Here is a 20,442-nt window from a genome sequence, read left to right as displayed (position 1 = left end):
TCGTCGAAAAATAAGGCAATATTGTTTATTCAAATACTCAGTTCGGGAGTTTTGATAACGTGTTTGTGTTTTAATGAATACAGGCATTGTTTAGTAAATAAAATCCTTTCCAAATTCCCGTTCGTAAATTGAATTTGTGTTTTTGTGAATTCTCCTTTATGCAATTATTTTTGATGATAATAATAATAACATATGTAAGTGTTTATTATACAATTTCAAAATATTTACGAGAAAAAGTATATACTACCATTCATCATCTATCCTTTCATAAAGAATTTTAATAACCGGCTCGTCCGACTTAAAAACATTAACAACCGGCTCGCTAAATTTGAAAAATTTTAACAACCGGCGCGCACGAGTCGGTGCGAGTCGGTCCCAACACACCACTGGATGCAGATGAAATGTTTCAGCACTTGTTTAGAGGGATCATCATTGGAAGTTAAATAATGGTGTGGTTAGTGGGGGTGTGAAGACTAGATTTTTTGCTTGGAGAGTTATGAATGAGTAGAATGGGTTGCCAGAGTCAATTGTGAATGCTTAGTATGTTAATGGGTTTAAGGAGAAGTATGATAGATTGTATGTGCATTGGGTCTCCCACGATGAGTCTTGGGATTCCATAGAGGTCCCCCTATAATAATAATAATAATAATAATAATAATAATAATAATAATAATAATAATAATAATAATAATAAATCAGCTAACGCCTTTTTATTCCCGTATACGGGGAGTAGGCGAGGCCATTTAGCCCTATCTAACTTTTGGAGACTGAGTGGGCAGTTCATTGCAATCAAGGTATTTTACCGGAAATTCAAAATTTTATATAAGAAATTATTACTGCATTCGTATGATGAAGAAAGTATGATATCTTGTGCAATCTTACATGGATTTTATTTCTCAGATATTGGTTTCATGGAACGGCATCTTGAGGTAAGGTCATTAAAAATATTTTATAAATTTGGTATCAAAAGAAATAATTACGAACTAGAATTGCTAAAATGTCTTGCTGAAAGTGATTTCTGAGAAAATTTCCTCAATATGGACATTTCATTGGGAATATACTCAAACTCCTCTAGGAATTGCTTCACAATAAAGAAGCGTTAGTAAACTGATAATTTTTTAAATTATCGTCGTGTATCAACTGGTCAAGAATGGCTTAATTTTTTGCAATTCCTTTCTTTGATTAGGAAACACGAAATTGTTAAATATTGATGAATGAACGATATGCTCTTAGCATAGAGAAGAAATAAAACTTTGTTGTTTGTGTTATTTGTGTAATCTGTACTGTATAAATAGTTCTCTATATTTTGTACATAAGAGCACATAATAAATTTATGTCTTATTTTTTCCTTAAATTTATTAGAGGTGAACTCTCAGTGATTATTATCGCTCTATGCTCTTAGGACTAAGGAATGTTTACTGAAAAGTAGCAGAAAAATGGAACAAACCGAGCTTGTTGTCAATACACTGTCCTAGTCATACTGCATGAACTGCAGAGACATTTTTAGCCAAGGATTACATGACTGTAATTTCTCATTCCTTATGATTGCCAAACAAGTTGCTTTGGCTTGCATAATGAAATTGCAAAGGATGTGGGATATGAAGGCCCTTTAGGAATTCATTCTAAATCGAAAAGTGAAGAACGCAACAAATAAGACTGTTAGTTGTGGTAGTAACCTTGGAATTGTTTTTAAATTCTGAAGGAATATATTGGTGAATTTGTTCCTGCAAACTACATTGGCAATGGACAATATTACTAATTTTTCTCAGAAGTGAAGATAGCAGAAAAATGAGCAGAGTTTTACTAGACATGAAGTTGAAGTCCAAGAGTCATATAGCAAAAATTGTAAACACAACTCAGAGAATAATGGCAATGCTGAAACAAACCTTGACTTATAAAGATAAAAAAGTCATTTTCCTCTTCACAGGGCCTTGATAAATCCATATTTGGACTATTGTGAGCAAGTCTGATCTCCTGGTTTCTGTGGTGATTTTGATACAGTGAAGAGAGTTTTGATACAGTGAAGAGCGCTAAAGAGAGTGTTCAAAAATAATATCTGGATTGTGGAATACTGATTATTACGAAGATAGATCGAGAATTTGTAGGCTGAATACACTGGCAAACAGGAAAAGAGTGTTGATATGGTTGAGATTTACAAACTTCTAAAACGTTACACAGAATTTCCGTAGATGGAATATTTTCATTTTATGGTGGGTGGGGAAAGATCGCGAGGCACTCCATGGAAGTTGATAATGCATACTGTCAAGAAGGAGATTAGGGCTAGAATTTTCTCTCATAGAATAGTGCCTGATTGGAATGGGCTGCCGTTGGATGTTCTTTGTACAAGTAGCGTGAATGAATTCAGTAACAGGCATAACAGCTGCTGCGAAGTATATGACCTTCCTCGATTAGTTCCTGACTCCTTGGAGGTCTCTCTTAATAATAATAATGCAATTGCTGCTCAAAGCATGGAAATATGAGTAACATACAGAAATCCATACAGAAATTCCAGAACACGATTCTTTTAGAATTCCTTTAGAACACGATTTCAAAGAATGACTATCGTCGTTGAAAGAAACGATTAGAATTGGTTTATAAAATCGCAAAAGCATTAATTTAAAAAGGATGACAGTGATCTGTAACTAAGTTATTCCAACCTTTTTAGCAAGCCATGGATGAGAATGAATATTGTCAAGCAGTGGCGCACTGAGGATTTAATCTTGGAGGGGGCCGAGTACCTCAAGATTTAATATTTTTTTGGGGGGGGGGGGACAAATCTGACTCAGCATCTGCAGTGATCGCCAATGCATGATACCTGTGATCTCCTCTGGCCCGGCTCGGGCAAACGAAGTAGCGCCCGAGCACTACTTCGTTCACTGCGGCCAGGATTCCACAGCGCTGTAGGGTATTCCCACCTTATGTGACCGCTAATTCATAAGTAGCATAGAAATAGAAGACACGACACAACATAAATTTAAAAAAAAATGAATTTTAATTACGGAAAGATTTTTAGAAATTTTTCTAGTGTTTTTTCCTTTTTCTTTTGGAGGGGTCCAGGGCCCCTTTGTACCCTCCCTGGGTGCACCAATGCTGTCAAGAAGGGGCTTAGGGCTAGATTTTTCTCTCATAGATTAGTGCGTGATTGGAATGGGTTGCCGTTGGATGTTGTGTGTGTGTGTGTGTGTGTGCAAGTAGCATGAATGAATTCAATAACAGTATAACAGCTGCTGCGAAGTGTATGGCCTTCCTTGCAATTGGAAGAACAATAGTATGTCGTTCTTCCAATTGCTCCCTTCGATTTGAAAAAGCCTAAGTTCGATTCTCTTCATGACGAGAGGAATCTTTATATGGTTTTCTTTTTCAATTGAAGATGAGTTAGCCGATCTCATATGGAGGTAGCAGGGTTTTTTCTTCAGGAAACTCGTTTTTCATCCCGCATACAGACAAAGCGGCCTTTACAAAACACGCAATTTACAGACAAAAATACTAGTGGTGGTGGTGGTCGTCGACAGTAGATTGGTGTACATTGGTGTAGGAAATGATGGTAGTAGCTGTAGTTGGTGGATTAAGTAGTGGAGACATAGAGTTGCAGAGTAGGTGCCCCTCTCTCGGTGAGTGTTTGAACTTCTTTTAGGTGTCACGTAATAAAATTCAGCTAACTACTTTTTATTCCTGTATGTCTGAAATAGTGTGGGTTCTACGGTCGATTTTCTTCAGTTTATGTGACGAAAAACCCGCTTGCCCGTGCCAGAGATCAACTAACTCGGGAACAAGTCGAAAAAAGGCTTAAAAAAATTTCCTCTAGTCGCCGACTAGACTCGGAACCAAGTCTTCCTTCGTGCGCCCAAGTGCCGTGGTGTGATTAATAATAATAATAATAATAATTTTTTTTTTAAACATTTTATTATGTTTCAGTATAAATTACATACAATAATAATATTTACAATATTTACAATAAGGTTTATACAGAATTTTTGAATTTAGAATATAATAATAATAATAATAATAATGATAATAATATTTTTTATTTTTATTTTTATTTATTTATTTATTTATTTTTTATAAAGGACTTATTTGTTTTTACAATGAAAATGATAAGGTTTACTATCACACGAGTATCTGCACACACACAATGAAAAACATATTATCTTTTCTGTACAGTACGAAAATTCGATATACAAAATGCAGAGTACATTTTATAAATATGAATATACATTTTTTTTAAACTACCTAATATGGATTGGCACCAATGTGCACACAATTGACAATACAATGCAATAATGCAGCATACACACACAATTCAATAATAATAATAATAATAATTTTTTTTTCTTTTACATTTTATTATGTCTCAGTTACATATATAAGTTACATACAATAATAGTATTTACAGTATTTACAATAAGGATTATACAGATTTTTTTTTTTTTTATGTCTCAGATGAATTGCATACATAGTTGCTGTAGTAATTATATGTATATAATATTTATAACGCATTACAAGTGTGTATAACAGATACTTGCAAGTTAGTAATTTTCTTCCTCGAAGCTTAGCAGAGCTTATCTGAGGAAGATAATAGATGACAGAGGGTGGTGGTTTCATGGTTGTGTTCCTATGGTGGTCACAAGCCAGGTGTTGATTTTACTGTTTGTTGGTACGTGCTTGAAAGACTTCGTCTGCTATTACAGTTTAACTTTTTTTTGTGCAAATAGGGTCGGATTTAGACATGGTGTGTTTGTTTCTTTGTGTTCTTGTAGTGGTAGTTTTTTGAGAGGGGGGTTGTCGTAGGTTTGTATGTGTGTGTGTATGTGTGGTGGGGGAGAGAGAAACAGGAATTGCTCTAATTTTCATTCTCGCTATAATATTTATATAGTGCCTGTTTCAGCTCTCTGTATGTTCCTAGGTTTCTGTTGTCGAACGGCCGTTTGTTTATCATGTCAGATACGTAGAAGTTTCGGGTGGCTTTGCCGTTGTGATTGTTGTACTTATATGTTATGTAGTTTGTTGACTGTGGTCTTGTTATTTGATATGTTGTTCTGGTTACTCTATATGTTGGGCTGTAGTAGTGTTTTAACATGACTGTGTAGTGGCGTAAGTGTTTCACCTTAAATATTTTGTGTTTTGTCCATGCTTCCTGCATAAGAGTGGGTTGTTCCCAGAATATCAGTTTTATCATTTTATCTTGCAACCATTGTAGCCTGTTAAGTCTGTAGTCTGCGCAGAATGCGTATGATGTGATTGCATATCTTAAAATGTTTTCACATAATGCTTTATAGATTAGTATTTTTATGTGGGTTGGGGCAATATCTTTTAATCTGTATAGTTTGCTTGCTATTATCCTAAGCTTGGTATGTAGGTAGTTTGTATGGCTATTCCATCTTTGATCTGCATCGAAGTGAAGTCCAAGGTAGCGTGTTGTTTTCACCTGTGTGATGGTTGTGATTTTAGGTTCTGCACTTTGTGTATAGGAGGATGAATGTTTGATAGTGAGATATTTAGTTTCTATGGGCAGGGTTTGGGGATTTTTGAATATCATTAGCTTTGTTTTTCCAGGGTTTATATATATGCGGTTTTCGGTTAACCAGTTAGTGATTTGATTGATGTCGTGTTGCATATTTTTGTAAGCGATTTTTGCAGTGTTGTGAATGGATACTATGGCAGTGTCGTCTGCATACTAGAAGATTTTACTTTTTAGGGGGAGTTGGCTTATGTCGTGTGTGTATATGTTAAATAGAATGGGAGATAGGACAGCTCCTTGCGGTACTCCACAGGTTACATGTACCTCTTTGCTGTGTGCTGATCCTATACATGTAATGTGCTTTCTGTTTTTCGTGTATGCTTTAAACCACTGGAGTAGACGACCTCCAATTCCGATATGGGTAAGTTTCGTTAACAAGGTTTTATGTGTTAGTGTGTCAAATGCTTTTGTTAGGTCAATGAATACCACTAATGTTATTCTGTTTTTATCCAATGCAGCGTTTATTAGATCTGTGAAATCTTCCAGGAGTGTTGCTGTTCCTTTATTTTTTTGAAAGCCATATTGTGTTTTGGGTATGATTTGAAATTTTTCAACGTATGTGGAGAGTTTCTGATGTACAATGCGCTCCATGATTTGGTTGATTACAGGCAGCGTGGCGATAGGTCTGTAATTACTTATTATGTTTCTTTTTCCCTGTTTGTGTATGGGTGTGATTAATGCAGTCTTCAGTGTTTCAGGTATGTGTCCCGTTTCGAAGATTTTATTTAACAGTTTTTGTATAACTGGAAGTAGGTCGGTTGAGTGTTTCTTGATGTCTTTTGGTCTGATTCTGTCTATACCCAGTCCTTTGTTAGGATTAATTTGTTGAATAGCCAGTGATAGTTCTTCTTTTGTTACTGCGGGGAACCACATCGACTGGGTTGCTCGTGGACCTAGTGGAGAATGTTCGTATGTGTGAGGAAAGGTTGTTTCTTGTAGCTTTTGGACAGAGTTCACGAAGTGCTGATTAAAGTTGTTTGCCAACTGTTTGAGGGATTTGGGGTCGCAGGCAAAGCTGTGTTTTATTGTTTCTGTGGCAGTGGTTCTGTGTATATTGTCCAGCATTTCATTAATCAGGTGCCAGGTTTCCTTTTTGTCATTCTGTGCTGTTGTTAATTTGTTGCTGTAATAGTTTCTTTTTGCCGTTCTAATCTGTGTTGTTAGGAGATTCCGTTTTCTTTTGTATTCAGCTTTTAAAGCGATATTGTTCGGTGACTTCTTAAGTTGTTTCCATAGGGCATCTTTTCTTTGTATGTCTGTTAGTATGTTGTCTGTTATCCATGGATTATGTTTCGTTTGGGGACGTATTTTTATTTTTGTTAATGCTTTGTTATATATTTTGTTAAATGCAAGTTTAAGATTATTATATACAGCTTCAGCAGAGTCTAGAGATGCTATCTGCATCCAGTCTGTTTTTCTGATTTCATCGTTCACTATTACTTCGTTTACAATGCTATGATACTGTTTTGTAGTGTCAGTGATTTTTATGGGTTCTGGTTTAGTGTGTAACTGCAATGCTGTGAAATAATGGTCTGCTAGTTTGCATGTTATGACGGCTGCTGTGTGGCTGTTTGGAGGGGCCCTTATATTTATATGATCAATGCAGGTTGAGGTTGTTGTGTTTCCGACTATCTCTTCTCGTGTATACGACTGTATGGATGGGGTTATGTTATATGCCGATAATAGGTCTAGGTATTGTTCTGTGTTGTTATTTATGTTCCTAATGTTTATATTAATGTCTCCTATTATTATCAATTATTTTGAGGTGCCTACTTTCGTGGCTGAAAGCCATCTGTTTAGTTCTTCTAGGAATTTTGTGGTGCTTAAGTTGGGTTGTCTGTATATTGCGTTTAATATCAGGGAGTTTTCTTGTTTGATGTTTTTAATTTCGATGCATATATTTTCTGCGTATTCTAATTTATAGTTTATTTCTGTTTATTACTTCTAGTTTATGTTTGGTAAATATTATTATACCACCGCCTCGTTTTGTTTGTCTGCAGTGTTTGTGTTGTTGGAAGTGTGGCATTTGGTAGGAGGATGCCTCTTCGTTTGTCGTAGATACTTCAGTCAGTATTAAAATGTCTATTTCGTCTATATCTTCCTTCAGATAAGCTTGCAGGGTCAGCCAGTATTTTTGAATGCTTCTGATGTTGATGTGGAGAATAGATAGTCCTTTTTTGGGGATTGTCAGTTGTTTCCATTCTGATATTGATTTCAGAATGTGGCAATTATCATGTTCCGGGGTGATTACGTCTGCTTGATGGTGTGCATTCATGTTGGTTGGGGTGCTGGTCCTTCTTTACGAGTTGTCAATATTCCTTTCAATGTGACAGCCTTTTGAGGTCATCTACGGATTTTATTTCGATTGGTTTTGAGTCTTGTGTCTTTCTAAGGAATATTTTGCTGTCTCTTATCCATATAAACTGGTAATTGTTTTCTGTTTTTACTTTCCTTGCTTGGTAGAATATTTTCTGATAGTGTGGAGTAAGGTATTCAGACAAGTATATTGGGGTGTTGTCGTGGTCTCCTTTCAGATCCTTTACTACTGGATTTTTAATCCTGCTAGCTTTTATAAGTGTAGTTTTTGTTAGGCTGTTGGTGAGTCGCACTACGACGGGAGAAGGACCGGTATTATTTTCTCTTTTCCTTTTTTGTGGTAACCGATGCACTGACTGGATGTCTCTTGGTTCAATGGGGGAGCCGATTTTTTGGCTTAGTTGTATTACAGTGTCTCTTAGAGGTTCCGTAGCTATTTCTGGGAGACCATTTATGAGGAGGTCATTTTTGTGCTGCTGTTGGTTTGAGAGCTCGTACTGTTGCTTTAGAGAGTTTAGTTCTTGCCGTAGGTCCGTTGTCTCTTTAATTAAATTATGCTGTCTTTCAGTTAGCTCTTTGACGTAGTTTTTAATTTCTCTAACGGTCTGTAACATATCTTCTATCGAGTTATTATTAAATTTAATAAATGCCTCGTATTGGTTAAATTTTTCTGTAATTTGTGCGGTATGCTTTTTAAATAGTTCTCCAACAAAATCGATTAAACAGTCTTTTAGGTTTTGTAATCTATTTTCAAGTAATGCATTTAAAGATGGCTCACCTGGGTTTCCGTTGTTGTTTTCTTTGTTTTTAATTCCCTCTGTTGTTAATAGCTGTTTACTGCCTGCAGTTGTTTTCTGCGTTGGCTGTTTTCCGCAATAATAATAATAATAATAATAATAATAATAATAATAATAATAATAATAATAATAATAATAATAATAATAATTTTTTTTTTTTTTAATAATAATAATATTTTTTTATTTTTTTTGTAGTTTATTATCCCTCAAATAATTACATGAATAGACTAATATTTAGGTAACAATGCATCTTTTTCTTGCAAAATGATTCAGTAAGAATTATAATTACTCTTAATATCATTATCATTTGCAGAATTTTTCATTGACACAAGAGTAAAAAGTGTGTATTATTACCATTAATAATAATCATAGTAATCGTGTTTATTATTAATGACTCACAAGTTAAACAATATTACTTATGTTGCAGTTTACATGATGATAATTTTTTTAAATTTAAATTGTAAATTAAATATATAATTTTAAACTTAAATATATAACTGAAGTATTACTATCACATTTTCTGTTTACTACTAGAATTCATTACAGAATGTTAAGTGAATAATGTTAGATAAGTACTACTACTGGGATGTAACTCAACTGCACCCTCGAAGCTTTGTAATTAGCTTATCTGAGGGTGATATTGGTTTTATATATATATATATACATATATATATTTGTTATTGATTTGGTTGCTGTGTTGGAAGTAGGCAGATCTTTGGGAGGTCAAATGAATGATCTGAAAGGTCGGATCAGAGTGAAATTGCTGATATATCCTGTGTTATTGCATCTGTCTTGATGGTTCACGTTCTTTTTTTATTGTGGGCTTCTTTTTGAACTATTTAGGAGGCTTTTTTCTTCACAGTGGCAGCCTTTCTATGTCTTCTGTGCTTTTAATTTGTATCGGCTTTGAAGTTTGTGACTTCCTTATGAATATCTTGGCATCTCTGGTCCACAAAAATTGGTAATTTTTTTCCATTTTTGCTTTTCTTGTTTGGTACAACAGATTCTGGTTGAATGGTGTTAAATATTCGGATAAGAAGATTGGTGTATTGTCTTGCTGTGCGTTCAAGTCCTTGGCAACTGGTTTTTTCTGCCTGCTGGCTTTTATGAGATTGTCTCTTGTGGACTTGCTCTTAAGACGAATTATGACTGGTGCAGGTCGTGGGAAGCCTTGGTTTTTGCTCTTCCTAGGAATCCGATTTACGGTCTGAATGTCGTTAAGTTGTAGGGGGATATCAATTACATAGCCTAATAATAATAATAATAATAATAATAATAATAATAATAATAATAATAATAATAATAATAATAATAATAAATGTTCATTGCCCACTAATAAAACATACTAATAAACATTACATACTAATAAAAGTGATCGTCTAATTAGCATACATATGTACTTTCAGTCATAATTAGAAAATACGTATTTTCAGTGAAAGACTGAAATTTCATTAAGAGAACCCCTACTACTAATGGCTCACGCAAAAAGTTAAGTAAGTTTGAGCGCGGTTAGTAGTTGGAAGGAATTCAATCGTTCGATGCTCTTGGCACACTCTCCCTCGATGAGTCTTTGGACTCCCTGGAGGAGTCACATAATAATAATAATTTGTAATATTAACTCTGACGTTATTATAATACTTTGAAATAATTTGAAGAATTATTCGGTATTTTAAGGAAAACTACGAAGGCAGCACCACCAAATCAACTTCCTAGCGTGAAAGTACGCATGTACGAGCAAAAGTACGCATGCGTGAAAATGGGCAATTTCCGGGATTGATTTCTGGAAATATCCGAATATTTAAAATACTGTGTGATCTCTAATAATCGTTCTTCGTGTGTGTGTTATTTGATTTTTGAGCGTTTGCTAGAAATAAGAACAAGATAAAAACATGTCATCCGTGGGTCAACATGGTTGCCTCATCTTTGTTCTGTTAGTTTTAGTAACTTATCTTTCTCGGATATATTGTTTTCCTCTTCGTAATGTCCTAAACGATAAGTGTGTTTTACCTAGTGGTGTTACTTTACCTGAATCCCAATTTTTTTACCAAGACCAAGGAAAATATTATATTAATGAAACTTATTGTAATGACACTGTGACAGAGGAATTGTGCTGTGTCATTATTGATGGGTTTAATAAACTTTGCAAGCTTGGAGAAAATAATGATATCGTTTTCAAAAGTGATGTAACGCTACATGAAGATGATATTTGTGAGGCTTTCAAAAATTCTGAGGCAGCTGTCAATCAATTTCTAACTACTGAAAAATCTAACATTACAAAAGAACTTTTGAAGACTAGTTTCTTGTGTCCCTCTTTATGTTCGGGTGGTTTCAAACTGGTGTGTGAATTTCATTTGTGGATATATAAAGTCAGAACAGCTTATGGTAAGAGTTGAATAAAGATAATTATTGAAAACGATTTTAGCAGTGAAATGTTTTATATGCTTGCCTTGTGTATGTCTGTATGTTATTTACTTATGCACACATCATGAGCATTAATATTGAGTATTGCATCATTGCCAACGTGATGATGATATGATATGTGATGAAATAATATGATCTTTCAGAATGTTTTTCACTATAGTGATATTAGAATATTTTGCTCCAAGAATATTAAAATAATGCATAATTTCTTGCCATGTTTGCTGTAACATAGCTGCGTTAATTATATTGTTGATAATAATGCAGATTCTTCAGTTATTTTCACTTTTGGACATTCGTTATTTTACACAGCACTACAAAAATAAGTCCGTGTAAAGTCTGGTGTTAGAGGTTATGAAATTGGACCATAACAAACTACCTCACAGGAAAATGTCTATTAAGTCATTTTAAGAGGGTGCATTCTGATGTCAGTTCACATCAATTTTCATGGAGTTCATGACACAGCTGACTTGCATTTTGATCTCACCATTTGAGGGCTTCTAAATCACTTATCAAGTGCATTCACTATCAATTTCCATAAACTTTTGTGCCATTAATGAATCTGCATTCTTGGTTGCAGGTCCTTCAGAAATTTTGCTTGACTTGGTTTCTGTGAGACAGGACACAGAGGCTTTGAATAGGAGAAAATAATATGATGATACTGATCATATATTTTACAGTGGTTAAACATTGGATTTTATCATAGAAATACAAATCCTACAAGAATGTTTTCCTACTGCATTTTTAATCTATAGTGGAATGTCAGGATGTATTTGAAGACAAATTTAATTAATACATATAACAAAGTTGCAGTTATGTTGTATTAAACACATTTTAACTATTATTATTGCATGGGTACCTCGATGGAGTCCTAAGATCCATCATGGGAGGCCCAAACTTTTGTATCCAAGTGTGGTTAGCAAGAGTGTTAGTAGGATTTTTGTTTTGAGGGTTGTGAATGGATGGAATGGGTTGCCAGAGGTGGTTGCGAGTGCTTTGCAGTGAAAGAGTTTAAGGTTAGGTATGATAGGTATTGTGTGAATAATCGGTCTTCTGCCTCTAAATAGATACCCATATAATAATTACTCACTCAGGCAGTGCATTCTTTTTCACTGCTTGAAATTAGAAAATCACTGTCACAATCATTTTAATATCACCCGTCCATTTTCGTTGTTTCACAGCACAAGAAATGTTGTACATTTTATTTTTCAAAGTGGAGTATTCTTCTTTGAAAAGGGCGTGGGGGGGGTCATGTTATGCTAATTTCATAATCAGCAAGCATTGGGGAAAAGGAGATTTTTTTTTTTCTTCCTCCAAAAAATTATCTACATTTTTTCTTGAAGTTACTGTTATAAAGATATAAATTGAAACATCATGCTACTTATTGTAGGCTTGAAGATGCTTGAAGCTCCATATTCAGTCTCTGAAGATTTTCAGATTATCTAGTCCTTAACCACAGGTTTACAAACTGTCATGGGTTGGTATTCATATTAAAAAATATCTTGTGCATGAAGATTAACTGGTGTACATCAAAATGAACATAAATTTTGAATCAATCTGTTTATGTTTTAGATATTTTCAACATATTTTACATCGGTTAAACATTGGATATTGTTATGAAAATTAGAATTTAAAAAAATTGTATACTACATTTTTAATCTAGTCAAAATCCTGAAATATTAATCATGATGCATTTCAAGAATGTCAGCCTGTTCTGGCATCAGAAGCCATGAACAAGTCTGAAATATTTCAGTGTATAAATTTATGATATTTTAATCATCAGTCTGCTAAAAATTGGAATAAAAAGGCAAAATTGTAATTTAACATTTATTGTTGTTAAAAGCAGAACAATAATACATTTATAGCAGCAAGCATGATGATGTATATATCCATATATTGGAATTCTTCAAAGAAGGAAAATGTTTATATTTACATTATTTGATAACATCATTTTTTTTCCCATAACTATTAAACTATTAATCATAAATTATTTTCAGGGACATGCTTTAGAAAATAGTTCAAAAATAATCTCTATATTATTCTTAGTAAAATGAAAGGATATGAATAGAAGAGGTGGAGAGCATCCAGAGGCGAGTGACTAAGATGATAGCAGGTCTATGGAATGAACCTTATGAGAACAGGTTTAAGATTTGTGGGTTGCAGAAATTGGTTGATAGGCCGAAAAGGGTAGATATGATTGAGACATTCAAATTGCTGAAGGGTTTCTATAGGATTAATTCAGAGGATATTTTTGAGATCAGGACTGGTGGTGGGAGAACTGGGGGAGCTGGGCAAGAGTGTGGTTAGCAAGGGTGTTAGAGCTGGGTTCTTTACTTTTAGAGTGGTGAATGAGTGGAATAAGCTGCCAGAGTCTGTTGTGGGTGCTATGACAATGAATGAGTTCAAGGCAAGGTATGATAGATACTGTGAGAGTGTCAAATAGTTGTGTGGACATGATGTTTAGGGCCTCCCTCAATGAGGCTAAGGACTTCCTGGAGTCGCCCATAATAATAGTAATAATAATAACAGTAATATCATGCTTCATTGCAATGTCCTCTTCATAGCTTTTAAGGAAGATATAGAATCAATTAGGGTCTACTGTCCAGTTCACAACTCCTTATGGTGTATCCCATTATTAGCTACAATTTTCACTTTTCATTCTCACTTGTTCCAACTGTCCTTTGTTTCTGCTCTCATATTATATTTGATGCTACTTGAATTATCAAGTAGTGTGATCAAGATCCTGAGTACTGTCACCTCATACTACTTTTCTTGTTTCTCTGTTACATTTGTCACTTCTTTAATTTTTGTTCCCAGGAAACTTGTAGTAGTGAACAGCGGCAAGCACAAATTTTATGATTGAATCACTGTACCATATTACTCCTTTTTTTCTTATCTAATTGACTAAGTTTGTTGTTGTTATTATTATTATTATTATTATTATTGCCAATTCAGTACTTTCCTGCCTTGTCTTGTTCTGCTTATGTGTATTATCCTGTCTAAGTTTCTTTAGGCATTTCTCCATTTTTGATAATTCTCTGTTTGATCGGGTTATTTCAGATGTCAAGTCATCCTTAGTTATGTTATCATCATCACTTCTGTTCAGCAGGACAGAGATTCTCTTCACTGGCACCAGCATTATTGTTATTATTATTATTATTAACATTCTGACCTCCATGGAGGTACTCGCTGCACACAATGCTCATACAACGTTGCCTTAAACTGATTCAATATGTCTACGTTTACAACACAGTCAATGCATTCCATTCACCAATCACTCTCTATGCAGAGAGTGGTTGGTGAATGGAACGTACTCCCCACTACTCTGCTCACACCCTCCTTATACAGTTTCCAGCGATGGCCTCTTGTTCTATCTCCCCCTCTCCCATTTTATGAAAAATCTCTTCCATGTCAACACCTGATAACAACCTCTGACTAGCTTATGTCTCATATCCTCCCCCCCCTTCCTCCTATTCACAAGGCTCTGCAATTTACATTCTCTCAATCTGTCCTCTTACTCTACATTCCAAAGACCACTGACCACCTTTGTGAATCTTCAGTGGACCCTTTTCAACATATCCTCATCTCCATGAAAACCTGGTGACCAAATCTGTGTGCAATAATCCATATGAGGCGTGATCCAAGGCCTTGTACAATTGCATCATAACCTCTTTATTTCTGCATGTCAGGGTCCTCTTCATCATTGCCATTATCAGATGTGACATCTTCATAACTTGTGCAATGTGGCCCCCTGAATTTCAGGTCCTTGTTCTGAAATTCAGGGGGCCACATTCCACCACCACTCACAGATCTCTCATCTCCTCTACTTCCTTTAAAGTTTCCCCACCAAGTGTATACTTTGCATCCCATCATTACTTACCAAATCTCAAAACCTTACACTTTGCAACATTGAACTGACTGTTCCACTTACCTGCCCATTTATACAATTTATTCAAGTCCTCCTGTAAGGCCATAACATCTGCGTGACTCTATATTATTCTCCCCAATTTTGATCATCTGCAAACAGATGATGCAAAATTTGGCATATCACAGAACCATTCAAATGGTTCTGTGATATGCTAATGTTAAAATCAGATTACATATGAAGACTTTTGAATGGAACTTTACAGCCCACATGGAAGAATTTGTAAAGTGGAGTGGTAGTATGATCACTTAAATAGAATGAGAGGGAAGGTTTAGCAAAACAGGTGTTTGATACTAGCAAGGCAGGGAAAAGACTAAAATCTAGATAGACTGATACTAATGTATTTTATATAGTATATTGTATATTTTATAGTATCAGAAACCTGAAAAATAGCAAATTCCTTTGGAAAATTTCTTGATAGGAAGCTAGTAATAATGCAAGTGTATGCATAACATATGTGATGTTCACAAATATTTCTCCTAATAAATAAATTTGTTAGATCTAATGGCATATTTTTGATGTAATTATAGCTTTTTTTTCCCTCCCATATACTTTCAAAGTGAAACTAATTTCTTTGTCTTGTTAAGAAACAAAATTATGTATAAAATAATAAATAAATAAAGTTAAAATATTGAAAGATAATTTTATTGTTATTAACACCACACCTCCATAGAATCAAAAGACTCGTGTTTCAGTAAGGAAATACTGTGAGTAGACATAATACTTAAAATTGTAATAACGGAATTAACTCGGGTAAAAATATTATTTATTAGCATTATTTTTGCCTAAGTATCACAGGTATCTTCAGTACATGTAAAGCTAATTAAACAATAACTGACAATTCCAAAAAGCGTCACCAAGTAGCTAATGTAAGATAACTAAAAAAGGTCAATAAATTTCCTAACTTATAAAAAAAAAAAAAAAAGGATAAATAAATAAATAAATTATATATATACATACATACAATTAAAAAGTTGGAAAGATTAGCTGATTTATAAAGTACTATCCTCCCACAAAGGGGATAGACATAAACCATCAGATCTGTTTAAGTTAGGAGAGTGAAGTAAAGTTTCACATGTTTCTTTATAAAGCTGTTCCATGAAGAACCGACTTCTGTGAAAGACTCTTGTCTTGTTCCAATGAACTCTATGTCTAGTGTTGATGGCCTTTTCCTGCAAGCCCAGACTTTCAGGTTCAAGGTATCGAATAAGACTAGTGTTCTAGCCAAATAAAGGCAGATCTTCTTGTTTGTCCGAAATAAGATAATCCACAAGAGCAAGGAATCTTGTAGACACCTGGATAACAGATGTGGAAGTTTGTCCTTTGGAGAAGGGAGAAAGGTGGAGATTTTTCTGAATGGTCGAAAGGAAACAAAAATATATAGTGGTTTTAAAACTTTTGCTATGCGTTCACTAATGCCTTGCACATAAGTTCATTGCCTTCCAGTGAACTCTATGTCTAGTGTTGATGGCCTTTTCCTGCAAGCCCAGACTTTCAGGTTCAAGGTATCGAATAAGACTAGTGTTCTAGCCAAATAAAGGCAGATCTTCTTGTTTGTCCGAAATAAGATAATCCACAAGAGCAAGGAATCTTGTAGACACCTGGATAACAGATGTGGAAGTTTGTCCTTTGGAGAAGGGAGAAAGGTGGAGATTTTTCTGAATGGTCGAAAGGAAGCAAAAATATATAGTGGTTTTAAAACTTTTGCTATGCGTTCACTAATGCCTTGCACATAAGGGATAGGAATATGCATTATTTCTTCTGTATTTGAAGAGGAAGACATATCAAAACTACTCAAAGCTCTTTTGATGAAGGAATTCTTATATCCATTAGATAAAAAAGAGGAAATAAAATGTTGCAATATTTTCTGTAATAAATCGTCTGAAGAACAAAAAGAGTGGTGCCGATGAACCAGTGTTTTAATAGTTCCTGCCTTTTGACTGGGATGGTGATGAGATTCTGCGTGGATATAATGGCATGTATGAATCTCTTCCTATAGACGAAGAATTAAAATATCTAAAAAGGCTAACTGCTTATTTATTTCTACTAGGTAAACCGGATTCTTGGATGAAGTGCATTTAATTTAGAGAGAAACTGTTGTAGTTCATCAGAAGAGCCATTCCAGATAGCAAAAATGTCATCTACATATCTGAACCAATCAGTAGGTCAACTTTTTTATGTAGCACTTCGAACAACATATTTCTGACAACATTTCTCCTAGACCTACTCATTGGTTCAGATATGTAGATGACAATTTTGCTATCTGGAATGGCTCTTCTGATGAACTACAACAGTTGCTCTCTAAATTAAATGCACTTCATCCAAGGATCCAGTTCACTGTAGAAGTAGAATTAAATAAGCAGTTAGCCTTTTTAGATCTTTTAATTCTTCGCCAATTAAAATAATAATTTTAATTACAAAAGACTCATCACGGGAGGCAAATTCTGTTACACACACACACACACACACACACACACACACACACACACACACACACACACACACACAAAGCACATCAAACCATGCTTTAAACTCGGTGTATCTGCATTTACATTTACCTCAGTGTCAGGCAATGCATTCCACTCGCCAACCACTTTCAATGCAAAGTATCTGCTTTTTATGCCCCTGCTCACACCCTCCTTATGCAGTTTGCCAGTATGTCCCCTTGTTCTATCTGCTTCTCCCATTCTTCCACATTAATCTGGTAACAACCCTTTCTGAACTTAAATGTATTCCCTTGCCCTCCTAGTAAACTACATTCCCTCATATCCTATATCCCAAAAACCAGTTATTACCTTAGTCAGTCTTCTCTGGATCCTTTCCAATACATCCTCATCACCATGAAAACCGGTGGACCAAATCTGTGCACAATAATCTATACAAGGCCTGATCAAGACTTTATACAATGGAACCAAAACCTATTTATTTCTACAAGTTAAGGTCCTCTGCATCATTTCCATAATCTGGTGTGATGTCTTCACAACTTGTGAGCGTGATCTTTGAATCAGATTCTTGTCCATACCACCACTCCAAGGTCTCTTATCTCCTCAGCTTCTTCCAGAATTTCTCTGTCAAATGTATACTTCACATTCCATTGTTGTCTATCATCAGATCATTACACTTTGCATCATTGAACTGACAGTTATATACTGTTGACCACTCACAATCCATTCAAGTTCACTTGTAAGGCCACAGCATCTGCTTGATTCCTCATCAATCTCCCTAGTTTTGCATCATCTGCAAATATTTATATATATCACCAAGTAAACCTATCCTAACATCATTTACAAATTTCAATATCGTATACCAAGGTTTCCCAAACTTTTTTTTCAGTGGCCCGGTTATTTTAATACTTCATCTTCATGAACGACTAAAATTTTTATGGCTTTTGTGTCGACTTTCTTCTAATATATCTACCTTTTAGTCTATCATGCAATAGACTAAAAGGTAGATATATTAGACTCTTTCATAAGACTCTTTCTCAGGTATCACGGTACCTCTGAATAACAATGGAATTGCCTCAGGGTTGAGCCAATACCAGAGTATCTGAGATCAACCTCTCCTAAAGCACTAAGAAATTTATTTTTTCGCTGCACCACTTAGAGCTTTTAGATTAAATGCACTATATCAATCAAGAGGCAATCTCTAGATTGTACTTAAATGATACCTTGACCTTGCAGACGTGGCCAAAATCTCTCCTTTCTAATTTCCCGCCTAGGTCCGTATTAAGTTTTATAAGAGGTGCATAGATTCCAAATTACAGATAGTCTTAATTGGATTCAAAAGCAAGGTTTATTGATTAATGTTAGCAAGGTTAATGTAAGCTAACATTATATGTTAGCTTAGTTCTCATTATAAGAGAGTTCCTGACAATTAGGTTAACATTAAAACACTCTAACAACATAATGATGTTCAAACTGATTATTGTTATTTTAGCAATATAAATCTTATCAACATTAAAACACTCTAACTAGGAATGATATTCACAGCAATACTTTTCCAATCCAGTCACAACCAAATCACTCTAGATAGCATCTATATCTCTTACAATCTTGTCATTAATATCACCTTTTTCTCTGAACTTTATTAACACCTTTTAAACACATAACATAATTCAATTACATAAGGAGACAGTAAATTTACGGTAATTACCTCAAGATCACTACAGTTCTGTTCTGTATGATACTATTAATGTTCTTTCCTCTGAATCACAGCACGGCACAAATCCTTTCATCCATAGTTAACAAATTCAATAAAGTCTACTTATCTATCTTGAACTGCATCACATTAATTTCCTTCAGGAATCTGTTCCTCCTTGAACGAAATTTCCATAGGTTCCTATCTGGCTTTCTGTGGACTGCTGGGCTTACACTCGCTTCACAGGACTACGGACTTCGTGTTTCCGCTGATGCCTCGATCAAAACCTCTGGAGTGGAGGTGCTGCCACCCTTCTCCAGTTCACAACACCGAGAGACCAACACCACGAGATCAGGAACAAAAAAAGCCTCGTGTCTAGGGTTCTTGATCCTTTTATTTTGCCTTGGTTCCCCGCGATTCTCTCACTCCACGATGTCCACCTAGCCCTTTCCCGTAGGTCGACATCACAGCATCCAGCTTTTTCTGCTACGCTTCTCGTGCGCCGTCGGTACGCGATTGCCCGGGGCAAACCGCTCCCCTCGCGTTACTGCTTTGTGACCTTTGGATTTGCATCCCTTTTAGAAATTTGTGCAAGTCATTCAACAACTTCTAATACTTATGGCTCTAACAAAATATTGAGTATTTACATTTCCACTGTTATTTACACAAACTAGTGAGTGGTCTTTTGTTGAAATACTAGATAAATAACTACTTGTTTTCCTTAAGTTTGAAGCATTTAACATAGTTACAAAGCTGTATTATATTACCTAGAGACAAACACATGTATTTAATTTCCTTTTCATTGGGTTATGCATGTTAAACCATGATAAGATTGGAGTTCCTTAAACCACAATCTATCACAATTTAACATGGCCAATAGGTAAAATAAAACAGATTTGAATGTTCATAGTTTTCATTTATTATTATTATAATAAAGAAGCATTTACTCTTACAAAAATATGAAGAAATTAAACTAAAGCCAAGTAATTTATTTATGAGAAGTGTGATTGCTGTTGTTTGTTAGTTAGAAACTTCAGGTTTGGAGAAAAAGATGATTTTTCGTCTCTATTAATTAAATTATTTATTCATTAGTCCCGATTAAATGCTATTTACTTGTATTTTAGAGTTTTGTGAAAAAAAGAAAATTCCAAAACGAAACGCCTAGGTTTTCAAGAGTTTTTAGGTGACCCGGCATTTAGCTTTCGTGACCCGATGCTGGGTCGTGTCCTGCCATTTGGGGAATGCTGCCGTATACAATATCATATTTGGTATGTATATCGTATACATGCCAAATATCATGTAATATGCAAATTAAAACAATGGTCCTGAAC

The 20,442-nt window shown here is 34.9% G+C and overlaps 1 protein-coding gene across 2 annotated transcripts in view; it reads left to right on the top strand.

The window, feature by feature from the left end:
* Nucleotides 1-10,410: 10,410 nt before the first annotated feature.
* The window catches only part of LOC150099526 (uncharacterized), a 119,987-nt gene continuing 109,955 nt past the window's right edge, over nucleotides 10,411-20,442 (top strand). For both annotated transcript variants that reach the window (XM_090404195.1, XM_090404194.1), the window contains exon 1: nucleotides 10,411-11,013. In XM_090404195.1, coding sequence (XP_090260321.1) covers nucleotides 10,521-11,013 — 493 coding nt within the window. In that variant the 5' untranslated portion in view covers nucleotides 10,411-10,520. The remainder of the gene's footprint in view (nucleotides 11,014-20,442) is intronic.

This window comes from Typopeltis vanoorti, chromosome 14 (assembly GCF_054136105.1).
Source record: "Typopeltis vanoorti isolate ZY-2024b chromosome 14, IOZ_Tvanoo_1.0, whole genome shotgun sequence".
Lineage (NCBI taxonomy): Eukaryota > Metazoa > Arthropoda > Arachnida > Uropygi > Thelyphonidae > Typopeltis > Typopeltis vanoorti.
Note: the sequence above shows the minus strand (reverse complement) of the source record. Positions and strands in the feature narration are given on the sequence as shown.